Source organism: Chelmon rostratus, chromosome 22 (assembly GCF_017976325.1).
Source record: "Chelmon rostratus isolate fCheRos1 chromosome 22, fCheRos1.pri, whole genome shotgun sequence".
Lineage (NCBI taxonomy): Eukaryota > Metazoa > Chordata > Actinopteri > Chaetodontiformes > Chaetodontidae > Chelmon > Chelmon rostratus.
In genome coordinates, this window is record NC_055679.1 from 3669640 (window position 1) to 3684384 (window position 14745).

At 41.9% G+C, this 14745-nt stretch overlaps 1 protein-coding gene across 2 annotated transcripts; it reads right to left on the reverse strand.

The window, feature by feature from the left end:
* Nucleotides 1–3110: 3110 nt before the first annotated feature.
* On the reverse strand, nucleotides 3111–13078 carry ccdc107 (coiled-coil domain containing 107). 2 transcript variants are annotated; one of them, XM_041964080.1, is made up of 6 exons: nucleotides 12762–13078; nucleotides 8515–8732; nucleotides 8340–8409; nucleotides 8112–8202; nucleotides 7203–7312; nucleotides 3111–5738 (listed from the first exon to the last, which is right to left on the reverse strand). In XM_041964080.1, exons 1-6 carry the CDS (start codon nucleotides 12901–12903, stop codon nucleotides 5338–5340), a joined length of 1032 nt encoding a protein of 343 aa, XP_041820014.1. In that variant the 5' UTR covers nucleotides 12904–13078; the 3' UTR covers nucleotides 3111–5337. The 2 variants fall into 2 exon arrangements, with proteins under 2 accessions (XP_041820014.1, XP_041820013.1); XM_041964079.1 differs by having other exon boundaries at nucleotides 8515–8735.
* Nucleotides 13079–14745: the final 1667 nt, after the last annotated feature.

Consider the following 14745-nt stretch of genomic DNA (forward strand, 5'->3'; position numbering starts at 1 on the left):
TACTGAATGCAATTATCTTCCTCCATCATCATTTGCAAAGCCAGTCCCTTTAACGTTTTGAAATCTGCACCCTGAGTTTTGCCGGTTCAATGCTTTTAATGTGAACATTAAAAGATCAGCAGTAGAAACTCTTGGTTAAGCGTTAGCAGTGACCTAATACAGCTCTCAAACGGCTGTAAGAGAGTGAACAGTGATGCTGATATCAATGAGATGAAATTACACTGGACTGCATGCATGCACCAGTTCCTGTGAAGCCCTCCTGCTTAGGTAGGCAATTCGAATCAAGCATGGGAATGACGGACTCTGCCACTAACAGTGAAAAATTAGATACAGATAGATAGAATAGAGAGGTAATTCCAAAATGTAAATACATTGTATGGCCTCTGCTGAAAGAAATATTGACCAAAAGCGCCAAAACAGGGTTTGATCTCATGAAAAGGGGAGGAGGGGGGCATATTAGAGCCTGACTGATAAATCAGTCAATAGATTTTATCAACCAATATTGGCCTATCATAGATATATTGGAGCTCCATCATGTCAGTGCATGTGGTCCAATATGCAGCCATATGACACTTTATAGAACATAAACCTAAAAATATGTTTGGGCTGATTTACAATGTTACGTGTGCATTTCTGCATTTATTTACACTCCCTAATATCAGAATTTGCATCAGCCCCAAAAATCAGGGTTCAGTCGGGCTCTGCTCCACATAATCCTACATTTTATCAATCGTAATTAAACAACCCTTCTCCAGTTTACCCTTCTTTATTCCCCAACCCTTACATTTCCATTGCCCTGATTAAGGCAAGATAACCAGGAACGTTTGGGGAATAAAGCAGGCAACAAACTCCATCACAGAGGCAATTACCGCAATTAACAATTACAGCCAAGTCATCAAAGAGCATGTAAACTGTGTGTATAAGCATATAAAGCACCCTTTAAACATTTCAGCCCTTCCACATAAAAACCCTTTGTAAACACTTTAACACCCTTGAGAATGTTTTTTGGTGTGATTAGAAGTCCAGTGTAGCCCTGAAGGGAGTGGTGAAGGGAATTACTTTTCTCTTCTTGTTTTTTTTTTTTTTTTTTTTTAGCAGCTTGTGCAGGCTCTGCTGCACACTCCTAGCTCCATTCACAACCGTGGAGTACAATAAAAAACACATTATCCTGCTAACCACGGGCCCTTGGATGGAATTAGACAGAAATCCCAGTGGAAGAAAACTGAGCTGATTAAATGTTGCTTTCCTAATTGAGAGAGCCAAGCTAATTTGCGATGAATCCCAGATCTTTTTTCTCCACTGCATGAGAGGAAGTCATTAATAAACTCTTTACGTCTAATTATAAGTTATGACAAGAGGGGGTGGTTTACTTCACTGGGATACTTTGGAAAAGTTCTCCAAACTACTTCAGTTTTCCAGGAATTAATAAGCAGGGGGGCTTGTACTTCAGTTTGATGTGAATTGCACACTATTTGAATGATTTTCTAGACAATCCTTTAATTAACCAATTTTTATCTAATGTAAATCTAAAATAAATGCAAACAGAGTATTCAGTATCAAGCAGATAAATCGATACTTATCGATATACCCTGGCCACCCAGCGCACAGTGTTAGTCCTCTCTTACCTGTTTGCCTTTGCTGCAACTGTGTTCCTTTGGCGCCATCTGCAGGACACAAAGGGAGCATCAACACTTCAGCTTCCATCCAGTGCAGGCGTCACACACACAGCAGCTGACTGTGAATCTGCAGGTGCAAAGAATAGGTGTGTGTGACAGTATCCAGGTAGAACATGGTGACAGTAATTCATAAGAATACTGAGAATAGAATCGAGAAAGCAGTATAACAAACAATGTTATTTTTAAGGCGCCAACACACCCGTGTTTCACCCTTGCAGGTGTTTTCAGTTGATTGGCATGTCGCCCACTATCTTATGAGGAACATGTAAAGCCCGGACCCTGAAAGTGAAGCAGCTAAATTCAACTCAGTCATTATATTATTTTCACCTGTGCTTTTCCTGCTGTGCCATGTCAACAGTTGCGGAATGTAAATGCGCAGGTAACATTACTGCAATCAAAGCTGCTCCACAGCGCTATGGTTCATTTTAGCATCACTGTTGAACGGATTCAGTTCACTGTCACAACTGTAATGTTGCTGTTTTCGGCTAAAACAAGTAGCCGCTATAAGAATAAAAGGCTTTTAAACCAACTGCAAAAGTTTACCTGCCCAGCCGAAAGATTATAAGCTAGCAACTAAGTCAGCTAGCTACCTTGTGAACTAGCTACCTTGGGTACATTTAGCAGCTAACAGCCATGGTGATTCCATTAAAAGTGGGCGTATTGGACTTACATTTGCCAGAAAAACGACTCCCAATGACCGCTCATGTTGCTCAGTATTTGTTGAGTATGTTGACAGGCACTTTTTGCTAACAGTTAGCTAACCAAAATCAACTTAAAATACTGTATATTGTCTACTGTTAAAGTCTCACGTGATTTCCGCCATAGCTTTGTTTGTTGCTAACGGGAAAGGCAGAAAAGACTCCCATATTTACAACAGAGAGTTGATGGACAACTCCACAACAACATTTGTATGGTTGCAGAGCTGGTCCTGCGAGTGTGAGAAACACTGTTCATTGATATTATAAGACGATATCAATTAGATGTGGGTTTCATTGCCTTCATTGACGGACTCGGCTAATCTGGGGCATTCATGTTTGTTTGGTTTTTAGATTCTTTCGTATTGTTGGCGCCAATTGCTTACAGTTATGTTGACGGGTCTGGGGCAGGTAATTTATGAAAATCCTATAGTCAGTGAACGTAGCAATAACCTCAACATTAGCAGCGGTCGAAAAACTGACGAAACATGCGTGATTGTCCACTACTTGAAATTTCTTCATTGTATTTATCATTTCACAACGTTTATGAACCTTTTTTTTTTCAATATAAAATAATATGACGTTCTCCAGCCCAATGAAAATACAATTTAGCAAGAAACACTGGATGGAGAAGCTCAGATTTAAATAAAGTGGCAAACATTATCTGCAGTATCAGTATCAGGCCTCAGTTTTGAGAAACTGAACAGCATCACTTTTTTAGACATTTTATTGTCCACGGCGAGCTCAGTTTCCTCACTCAACCGCCACATGAAACACACAACAGTCAACACAGAAATGTCACTATGCATAAAGGGGAGAACAGATACAAAACAGTTAAGGCAAAGATTTGTGGTTTCAAATACGTGGCGATATATTTTATGTGGAACATAACATGTGTCATAACTCAGGAAAACAATGAAAATATGAATCCAACCCAGACATCTTTCTACAGGTCAAATGTTTACATATTTACTCACTAATAAGGCAACGATTTGTGGGCTTCACATGGCAAGCACAGAATTCATGCTTTGATCTTATATTATTACACAATAAATGCTATACTACTGGGGCCTCTCATTTTGGCAAAAATGGTTTTAACCAAACTTTTAGCACGTTTTATTACATCAACATTTGGACTACTATTACACACTGCAAATACACATGAAATGGCTGTGCTCATCTGTAACAGGGACATATGATGTAAAATGGTCATACAGACAAGACTAATAACTACTGTTAACTCTGGTGCTGTTGCAGCTGCAGTCATGAATACATTATTGGCCATTAATTGACATCAGCACAAATTAGAACGAGATTTCTCAAAAATCAGGACCCAAATTAGTTGATTGTAGTTGGAGATTTAGAGTTAGAGCCCCCTGATGGTCACCTGATGTGTGACAACACAGAGACAACCTGAAATCCTCCACACAGTGACCTCAAACAAGGATTTTCAATCACAAATTTAAAAAAAAAAAAGAAATATAAGGCGAAGTGATAACAGATTCCTTGCTACCATATTGGTGTCCAACAAAAATAAAAACATGTCAAATAAGGTTGGTTTGAAAAGGTAACAGATGTGTAACAAGTAAATGTGAGTTCATGTGTTTCTGGTAGATCAAATTGTCATTTTCCTCTTGAGTACAGAAATCATCATGCAGTCACAATGTGCACGCAAAACAAAATAATAAGAATGGAAAAACATGCAGTTATGATTTTGATGTATAGAAAACATGCACAATTTAAACTCTGACAGTGTACATTGTGGCATTTAGCAGTCTGAGCAGAGCCATTACTTCCAGCAGCATTAGTCACTCTTTACGGTAAAACTTAATTAGTACATATATTAATGAAATAGGAACATTGTTTATGGTTTTTGTCATGAAGTCGTCCATCTCAGCAGTGTTCCTCACAGAAGGTGGCAGTACAGGATAGCGTAAGGTTAATATGGAACAATGACAACACATTCTCTCAAAACTAACAGAGATTCTGGGTCCAAGCTCATGTCCTGTGGCATTTACATCAAAGGCCTTTTTCATTGCCAACATTTTTACTTTTCCCAGCAGGAAAAGCACAATGGAACTTGTAATATTAACAATGGTTTTGCTCCATTTAAGTGTCTGAAGTCAATGAGCCAGCATGCACAATAGCAGGACCCCTGACCTGCATCACCTCAATGGGATTAAGTCATGATTGTATCAGTTACATCTGTGTTTGTCCACCATGAGAAAGGAATGATAAAGGCAAATAAGCAGCAACGGGTGACACACGCCACAACCTTTAATGTAGATTTTACTCCTTAAATGTTTGGATTCAGCATTCAAACAGGCACAAATCTAGACTGGTAACAGAAGAGTAGTAAAATAAAAAATGTATATAAATTTCATTCCAAAATCAGGTTCAAAAAGGTGATAATTAGTGTTAAAAATGACAGACAACAGGGAAGTAAAGGACATCATGGGCTCTATTTTCAAGTCAGCACAAAGACTAAAAACAAGTAGCTCTATAATATGATTTCTGCACAGTGACACTCTCCTGACCATTTGATGATTCTACCTACAAAGGTGACTTCAGAAGCAGAGCAGGGTTTTCAGTCTCAAACTGTGGGACATTTTTGAGTGATGTGTTAGACAGCGTTCTCCACTGCTGTCATCAAAACACCAAATGACAGAAGCCCACTTCACCCAACGCGTTTGCACATAGCACACAGCACCTATATGTGCAATGATAGCAGATGCACTCTGATACGCCCTCATTGTGCTCGTACATGTGTACTTACGGTTTGTCTGGTCGTTGAAAATAGAGCCCCATGTGTTTACTGCGTCTTTCCTTTCGCGGTTATTGTTATGAATGCAGTATATGTTTTTGATGAGTATGTGGGGAGCCATTTGGGGTGAAAGCCTTTCAGATAATAAATATTCATAATAATCTGTCACATTTCTGTACAGTGCAGATGTCCTGCGGTGAGTTCATTCAGGCCTGTTGCGTCGTCTGAGGCCTGACGCAGGCTGCTCCGCTCCAGCCTCCTCAATGTTTGTCTCATATGACTCCTCTGGCGACGGCATGAGCTCAGAGTCCTCCAATCCGTCTTCTTCCTCCTCCTCCTCCCCCTCCTCGTTTTTATCGTCCTCCTGCTCTTCCTCCACATTCCCTTCTTCCTCTGCCTCCCCATCACACTCCTCTGGTATGAGCTCCTTCATCTCTTCACCGTCTGTTGCAGCTTCATCTTTAGCTTCCGAACGCTTTTGATAGACTTTTTCAGAAGGCCCTGCTGAGCTCTCCTTTTCCACCAGAGACGCTTCCACTGCAGAGGTGTCGCTGGCGCCGAGTGATTCTATGAGGTCGTCCAGATTACGCCCGCAGGATGCCTCTGAAAGTCACAAACAAGTGATATGAAGACAACGATATATCTGATTGTTAATCAGTAGTAAAACTATACAAGTGTAAGTTCTTAGGTATTGAGGTATTTACACACAGTCAAGTCTCATAATCAGAATTACCTGTATTTTGTTATACTGAATTTATTATACCATCTGCCATAATAAATTCAGTATAACATACATTTCCACATATTAATTCCATCAACACCATCTCTTCTTAATCAGAAATACTGTTCTCATTTACTTAATTAATTTCAGTCACTTTTATTCTGCTGTGCCGTTACACTACTGTCAGTGAAACTCAAGGCTTGTGTCATCTGAACAGTGAAACAGAAGCGACAGGAAGTAATGACAAGGCTAATGAAGATGGTGTTTCTGTTGGACAGGAGGAGTATGACAGGACTGTGAGATGGACAGCACAGCAGACAGAAGGTACAGCTGAGAGGGAGTGTATCAAAAGGAGAAAAGTTGCTAAGTGTTGCACAGTTACAGATATTTTCATATGCATGGTACGTGGTCGGTGCTTAAAAAAGTAACTAGAACTAACGGAGTAGTCTTTTCTGTCTGGTGGACATTATCTCCGATTACTTTGAAAATTTACAGAATTACATTCAGCTGAATTGAGTTGGCAGGTTTCCACGGAAACCAAACACTTCAGTGGCAGTTCGCTTTCGGTTGAAGGTGTGGTAGTAAATTAGTCGCTGCAGTGTTTGGTTGCATTGAAAGCCTGCAGGGTCTGAAAGGGAAACGCAGAAAAGCACCACAGCACGTATCATATGAACCAACAAAAGCTTGTTAGTATAATGGCATAAACATCTACAACGCTAGTGCCCAACTGATCTAATATATTGGCTGGTATTCGCTCATCACATATATACTGTTATATGGCCTGAGAAGCAACAAGAAATGGCTTCACAGAAATGCAAAAGATGTGGCTCAGTGACTCAGAAACAGCAGGAAACAGTACAACCACCACAGAGTTTCATATATCACCAAGAACTATGTGGAAGAAAAGCAAAATTAATGGGAACTCGCATGCGGTCAGTCACCTGACACCGCTGCGAGGCTGCGTTCTGATGTTTTTGCAAATTTGACTTCAGCCACGTTTGTAAGTGTAAATCAGATGCAAAACACTCTTCTATATGGTCTCAATGTGGCTGCTCCGGCTGAATTTCAAAATGTGGTCCGTCACAGCAGGACACGCAACACTGGTGTCACACCAACACACTTTGTAAGCCGTGCCTGCAAAACTGAGGCCCGGCTGAATTATCAGTATCTTATCTAGCTTGTTTGCAGCTTTGAGTTTTAATTGGAGATCAACCATTAGCATACTGTACGCGCACACTGCTGAGTCCAACAGGATCACTGGTATGAACGTTAATTCCTAAAATGAGATCTGAGGAAAAGCTGGATTTTGCAGTGTGAACACAGTCAAAGACAGTCAATAAGCCCACCGTTGATGTTCAGGGGTGGACAGTCCATTCCTCTCTTCTTCATCAGGTACCTGATGGTCTGGAGTTGAGACATGATCTCGTTCTTCTGCTCCTGGGCCACGGATTTCACACTGAAGAGATGAGTAAAAACTACATGAGGGTTGGGTCCCAGTCCATTAAGGGTTTAAGGCTTAAAATCAATTCTGAACGATACAGGAAGCCAGTGCAGAGCAGCTAAAACTGGCCTAATGTGCTCTGTCCTCCTGGTCCTGGTTAATATGTGGTCTGTGGTTTGAAACACTTTAATGCCAGCTGATACTGTAGGTTGTTTTGTGTGTTCCGGGCCCCCTTGAAACGAAGATTTTGTGATCTCAGTGGAACTTACTTTGTTAAATAAAGGTTTAATAGTGATAACAATAATAAAAAATAATAAGAGTCAAGCTGCAGAATGAGCTGAAGTCTCAGTGTGTTTTTTCGGGAGGCTAGTAAATGGTGTGTTGACATGCGATAAAGGCACAAATAATGTTTTCACCATCTTGTTGATTTAGAAATTGTCGCACTTCAGCTGTTTCTAAGGAAAAAATAGTTTTTTTTCAACACCTTGTTGATGTGGGACTTAAATCTTAGATCTGAATGTAGGAGAGCAACAAGACTTGTTACTTAAAACTTAATCCAGGGAGTTAATTCCCCCAGATTATTTAACATCTCTCATATGTTTAGGCCGACGTGATCATTTTTTTCTAAACTTCTACACTCGCTCACTGTCACAATATTTTCTACTGGCCTGCTAAAAGAAAAGGGACAGAGCGAGTGGGGGACAGTACAGTGAGGATCATGTTTCAGAGCTGTTTCCACCAAGTGTGAGGACAAGGCGTGGCGCACCCGGCCGGAGGCCAAGGCGCGTGCACGCCGACAGCGATCGTCGCTCACCAGTTCGTAAGCGGGTCCAGCTGAGTGAGGATGGAATTGAGCATCCTCTCTGTCTGCGCGAGCCTTTGTTCCAGCTCGTTCAGCTGGTTCTCTGCGCAACACACACACACACACACACACAAAAGAGGAATGAAGACACCGTGTGTGAGTTACGCACGATAACCAAATATCTCTGAACAAAGAAAACATGGATATGCAAACAGAAATCCCAGTGCATGCGACACACACCTGCCTCCACTGATTTTTTGGCTCCTTTTGCAAATTTGTCCTTTTGTGCCTGGTCATCTGCAGACTTGATCTGTGAGTTCAAATGAACAAACATACAGATGTTGCGCATGCTGATCGCCTTTCAACCCTGCAAATTCTCTCAATGTCATTCGGTGCCGCAGGTATCTCCGCTTACCTTCAAAAACTTGTAGGCTGCAAACACTCCGACTCCGATGGCGTAGAGGGGCATCAGCGTGAACACGTAGCCCTTGTTGCTGTTGGATTTGTACTTGTCGCTCTTCAGCTCTTGCTCCATCAGCTTCTTCATCTGCTGCATGTTCTCAGGGGTCTGGGATGAACCGGGGGCATTCATGTTGATGGGCTGTCCCCTCACTGCGCCCGGGCCCGGACCTGCTGCTACAAATACATGAGAAATGAAAAATGAAGCCAGACTCTGAGGAGTCCCAAGGAATGTTTGATAAAACAGGACTGCCGGTTTAAACCAGGCTTACTTCCTAAATCAGGCTTGTTTTCAGGAAATAATGTTTAAATAAGTCTGACCTGAGTTACTTATCTCTCTCTTTGGGACCATGCGGCCTGCTCAGGTGAGTTTATGTTTTAAGATACAGAGTTGGCTTGTTTTTTTTGTTCTTTTTTTGTTGTTTACCTGTTTTTTTTGCTTCTTTAGGGAAATGTTAGAAGAGGCTGTTAAATCTAGTCTGTGGATTAGGCCTCCACCTTCAGGACCCTCTAAACTTTTTTTTGTCTTCTTCTGTTCTTCTTAGCAGTAAGCGGTTAGCATTAGCATTAGCTAAATGGTAGCATCGGTACTGGCCACTACCTGGAGCATCTCCGAAACAGGCCTGGTTGAACGTGGCAGTGCTGTTTGGATTGTGTAGGAGCAGTGTGAACTGGCACTAGGGGGGGTGACTCTGGGACACAGGAGTTCACCGCCTAGCCTCCTGGAGGTGTCCTGGGACTAAGTAAGCGAAACACCGTTGAAGGGAGGTTTCCACCTGATGACCCCCAGAGACGTGTTAGGAATCACTGCTCTTTGGCATGTATAGAGCTCCAAGGTTCTTCACTGAGAATGAATCCTCTTTTTGAGCACAAGTATCTTGGGTTTAAATTAACTCTCCAGACTAGTCTGGTCCTGGGCAGGCTGACATAATTACAGCAAAGCGCTGCAACAAACTGAGCTGACAGAGTTTACTGTTGGTGTTCAACATGCTGCCAAACACTGCTTGTTTGGACACCACTGCGTCTAATCTGTTGGTGTTTACAGAATATCAGCTGTTCTAACGGCAGCTGAATGAATAATACACACTCATCATCATATACTGCAAGTTTGCCTTCAGGGCTTTCTGCCAGAAAGGCTTTAAGAAGTCAGTAACACGGACTAAAACATGGACCAAATTAACAAATAGCTCAGCGTTGATTTGCAAATTGCATTGCTGTTGCTGGTGTTCGTTCAGCGGTTACTGACAGACACAGCTCTGTCTCACAGATGTCTGACATTCTGACAGCTGAGGGCATGGATACCGTCTATCTGACACCAAATCTACTGGAAAGCAACATTGTCCAAGCGTGGTGACTGAATGGTAGCCAAATGGACTCAGTTGCCAATTACATCCAGGGCATCCGTGAACATGACGATCCACGTTGTACTAAACGTGAACGTGAACCTCGTGTTGGCCAGGAGGCAAGGCAGTGGCAACGGCCTGAGTAACTGAAACACATTAAAAAAAAATGAAATAAACCAGTCAGGGGGTGTCTTGTTTTCTAGAACTGTTGGTTTGTAAAGATTCTGTAACAATGAGTAAGATCCCTTCAAAAACCTGAACTTATTTTTAACGGTTGATTCAAAGAGCTAGTGTGGGGTCTCCAGTGTGTAATACCATCAAGAGCAACTGTGACTAAATGTAAAATGAAAAATGAAAAAACACTGTGAGAAGAAGGATGAGATGTAACTTCAGCAAATCTGACTGAGGGTACGGGGAAAATCTGTTAAAGTCCAACATATTTAAGTTTCTTCAGTCATGATGCCTGGCGAGAATAATTCCAGAGTTGGATGTGAAAATGTTCTGGTTCTACATGCTGTTCTCCCTCTGCTGACGTCCGCACTCTCCCTCGCTCCTCTCCCGATTCGGTGAACTAAGGATTTATTTCGACCAAACCAGAGTTGGTGGTGATTCTTGAAAGAGTGAAAAATGAACCAAAACAGTTGTGGTAAGTTTTATTCTGTTTCTGCTGTGTTGAATTAAATGTGCTCTACGGTGGTAAAATGACCGCTTCTGTAAATGAAGTCTGGTGGCTTTGGTGAGAGAGATATATTGGCTGTTTCTGGTAAAGCAAACAGGATCTTACTCTTTAACAAAAGGGTGTATCTCTGTCGGGATCCTTTCTGTAATGTTGTCAGACACTTAGAATGAGAATCTGAGCCTGTCTGTGGCAAAAACGAACACTTTTAGTGGACAAACACTGACAGTGTCAATGCCCTCAGGGATTACATTGCAGCCCCAAACCCTAAGCCTTACTCAATACTGCATCAGTTTTAATTTTGTCACTTAGACACATAAACATGGGAAAATATGGTTCAGACACACAGATAATAATTGACCACATTTTCTCCAATTTGATTTCATTGAAATCTTCCAGGACACAACTGACTGGGAGATTAGGCCAAAATTAACTGCTTAGTTTCCAGTTAATGGGTACTGTGCTGCCGAAAGGAAATGTAACTAAAACTGACATCCCAATTCAGATTGTATATGATTCATGTAAACAGCATATTCCATTTGCATATTCTGAATTAGGCCTTGTTCCGGATTAAAAGGCGTGGGATATGTAGGGTTGGGAACTGATATTCGGTTCCAACTGAATCCAAAATGCCAAGAGTCATGCATCTATAAGAAAATTTTAATTTCAGTTATGTTTATCAGTTCCTAAATGTGTTAACCCTGATAACTCCTACTGGCTGTGTCGCGCATCAACAGCTTGCGTTTAGATACGAGCATGCAAGCCTAAAGTGACGACAGTGTGAAAGACGGACCGCAGCAAAGTATGGCTTCAGTTTCTAAAAGAAAACGACGAGGCAACGCACAATGCATGTGGGAAGCTGCAGTGAAGGCAGCACGGCATCAATCTAAACTACTATTCAGCATTTGATGCCTTGTGGTGTCCTAAACAGAAAGAGAAACACACTTTCATACATAACGAAAGACTTGGATATCAAATATCACACAGCCGACCTTTTCAAGAAGGTGGTTTAACGAATGAAAGACAGGGCTGTGTTTGTTAATTGGAGTGTGCTCGGCTGCAGGTAATCAGGAACATTTGTGGAACATCCTTTTTTATTAGCCATGGAAACAGCTTAGTAGGAATACTGTCTTTTTCGGAATAAAGGCAAAACCTCTGCTTGTCAACGTAGCCAATGACAATGCTGCATGCAACCAAAAGGGCGACAGTGTGAAACGTTATCTCCACGCTTCATACTTGAACATGAGCTTACACATTACATTTATTAATTAAACTACATTATGGGCTACTCTACCCAACACACATGTAGGCCTACATTTTCATGTCGCCGTGGCACTTTCAGGCGCTTTGTTCGCCACTTCGCGCAGCTGCAGCGAGAAAAAAGGCGCTGACCTGAAGGAATCGACTCGTGCGTCGGCTTCAACTGCGCGAGAGCCTGACGGGGGCCAGATAACGTCTCTGACGTGTCAGAAATTCACCAGAACATCTGAAGGCTGGTCAGTAGCAGCTGATCCAGCTGTGATCGGTCCTCACTCCGCTGTGCACTGCATGGCAAAAGATGCCCAACAACACCTAAATTCAGTCCAACTCTAACATGAAAAATTGGGTCAGAAACAGGCCCATATCATTCAGTGTTTGCCCAGCTTAACCTGAATGGGGTGGTCACACGTTAGTCCCCTGAGACACCAGGCAACAGATGACCCACAGCTGATGGACCGCACCTGGCAGAGATGATCACACACATGCCAGGTGTGATAGTGTGGCTTCCCCTTTAGTAGGACTACAAGTACAAAGTAGACACAACAAATACATGCAACTTAAGCATGCTTTCTCTTTGAAAAGAGTCCAGACCAACATAATATCGGATGGCATCACCTGTTAGTGATGTTGATTCATATCTTAAGGAGAAAAATGCTGTTCAACTGTACAAAGCAGCCAGTGGATTGCCCCTTAAATAGATGGACTTCAATGGCGCTGAACATCAGTGCATTATCACCCGTTGAGGAGTGGGTTAATACATGTATGTAGCCTTCTGTCAGGACATTTATGTTGCCAGTGCACGCTGTAGCTAAAGCGGACTAGTGCGCTCGAGGCTAAATGACACATGTGCTTACGGGCGCACGAGCGGGAACCATGTTGCTGTGTGTAATCCCCCCCGCGACAAACAAAAGCGACATGTCCTACCTTTTCTGGTGTAGCGAGAGTCAAATCGACTCTCCTTCGCCCCGGACCCGCCGCCGACGCCGAACAGCCGCGGCAGGACGACCAGCGTGAAGAGCACGGCCGTGAAAGCCAGGGCGACTTGTTGTGATGTTGACAGGACCATCCTCTCGTGAGCACACAGACGGCGCGAGACGAACGGGAGCAACGCCGGTCGCTAAAAGATGTGGATAAAGAAACGGAGGCCCGGGAGGGGCCGGAGCGCCGTCATACAACGAAACTATGTGATATTATAGAGCTGAAAGCAGGCTGTTCGCCCCAGAACAGCTGCGCTCCGCTGCAACAACAAGAACAGGACTTCCGGGGGGCGCGCTTTCAGAATAAGAGCATTAACTGAAAACCGGCCTCAATTCAAAAAAATAAAAGCGCCTCTAACTAAGTTTTTGAAAGCCGCTTTTTCGCCAGGCATTTTATACTTTATATTATTTTATATACCTCATCATTGCAAACTTTTATGTTCAAGGAGTACGAACGAAGTAAGAATTTCAAGATTGTCATGTCAATGAACATGTCAATGAAATTTGCATTGCAACCCCCGTGCTAGAAAGATAATAAGAAAAATAATAAAATAAAATAAAGATAATAGAATAAAATAAACTAACATGCAATAAAAATGTACTAAGATGAATTTGCGGGAATTAACATGCTTATGGACTGTGAGAGAGCTGGTTTCAATTGGAGAAATGCTTTCCAAAGAGCAGAGGGGCAGACATGCGATTGCTGGAGAGAGCTGGACCCTTGAGGATTTTCCGGAAGCAGTGGGTTTTGTTCCTGTCCTCTAATGATGGAGGATGTGGTTATGTGGTTTTGATCACATCAGCCCCATAATGTGATGAGAAATAACTTCTATCTTGGAACCAAGTTTTAGGGACATGAAGTAGCTTTAAGGTTGTTAAAATCATCTTCTTCCACATATGCATATTTAGCATATTCTACATCAGCTTGCTCCAGCTCATCAGTGAAGCTATACTGTCAGATGTTAAACTATTCAAATAATTAAAAATCATTTTATACACATTTCTCCAAAATCTGAACATATCTTCTAAAACTTTGAGATCTCCACTGGAATTTAAAATAAAGTGTTTGGCTGCACGTTTGTATTGGCTGCCCATTGCTTTTGGAAATGTTCAATAGTTGGTATCACCATTCTCAGTATTTCTCTCCAACAGTACTCAGTACTTTAGGTCACAGCTACAAGACTGCATGAGCACCATGCAGCAGGAGCTTTGCGTCTGCTTAACTGAACTGGTCAACAAATGATCTCCTGAATCCAGCTGACTTATTGGTGTTCGATTTGAAAGACAAGTGTCCATTGAAGAAGGACTTTGTTTGACATGCAACATTACAATGATGATGTAACGGGACAACACCAACACAGCGATATCAGATGGTGCTGACTGCACACATAGCCAGCCTTTTGGTGCTGCAATGACAAATCACACAGCACCTAATTCAATTGTAGTCCAAAACGTTTCATGCTGCTCTTGTTATGCAACATATGATCACAAAGCTTGTAAAAAAAAAAACACATATCTTGGTATTCTGTCTATTTTACTATATAGTCAATTAATCTGTGTTTTTAGTTGGTGTTATGATTAAATCAAAATATTTGAAATGAATTTGAACATGAGTTATGGGCTTTTATTTTGAAATCTACGTAAACAAACTTCCGGGAATAATTCATGACGCCCTCTCGCGAGAGTTCCGCCTGCCGTCCCGAGGAATGCTCTACTACATCTCTGTTTGAATTTTGAAGCTCATGTGTTCATATCATGCATTTACAGTAATCCCTCGCTATATCGCGCTTCACTTATCGCGGCTTCGCTGCTTCGCGGATTTTTTTTACAGTGTTTTTTTTTTTTACAGCGCTTTGAAGGTGACATGTCCGTTTATAAAAATCTTCTTGCTCAGAAAAAGAAAGAGTGCCGACAACTACCCATAACTATGT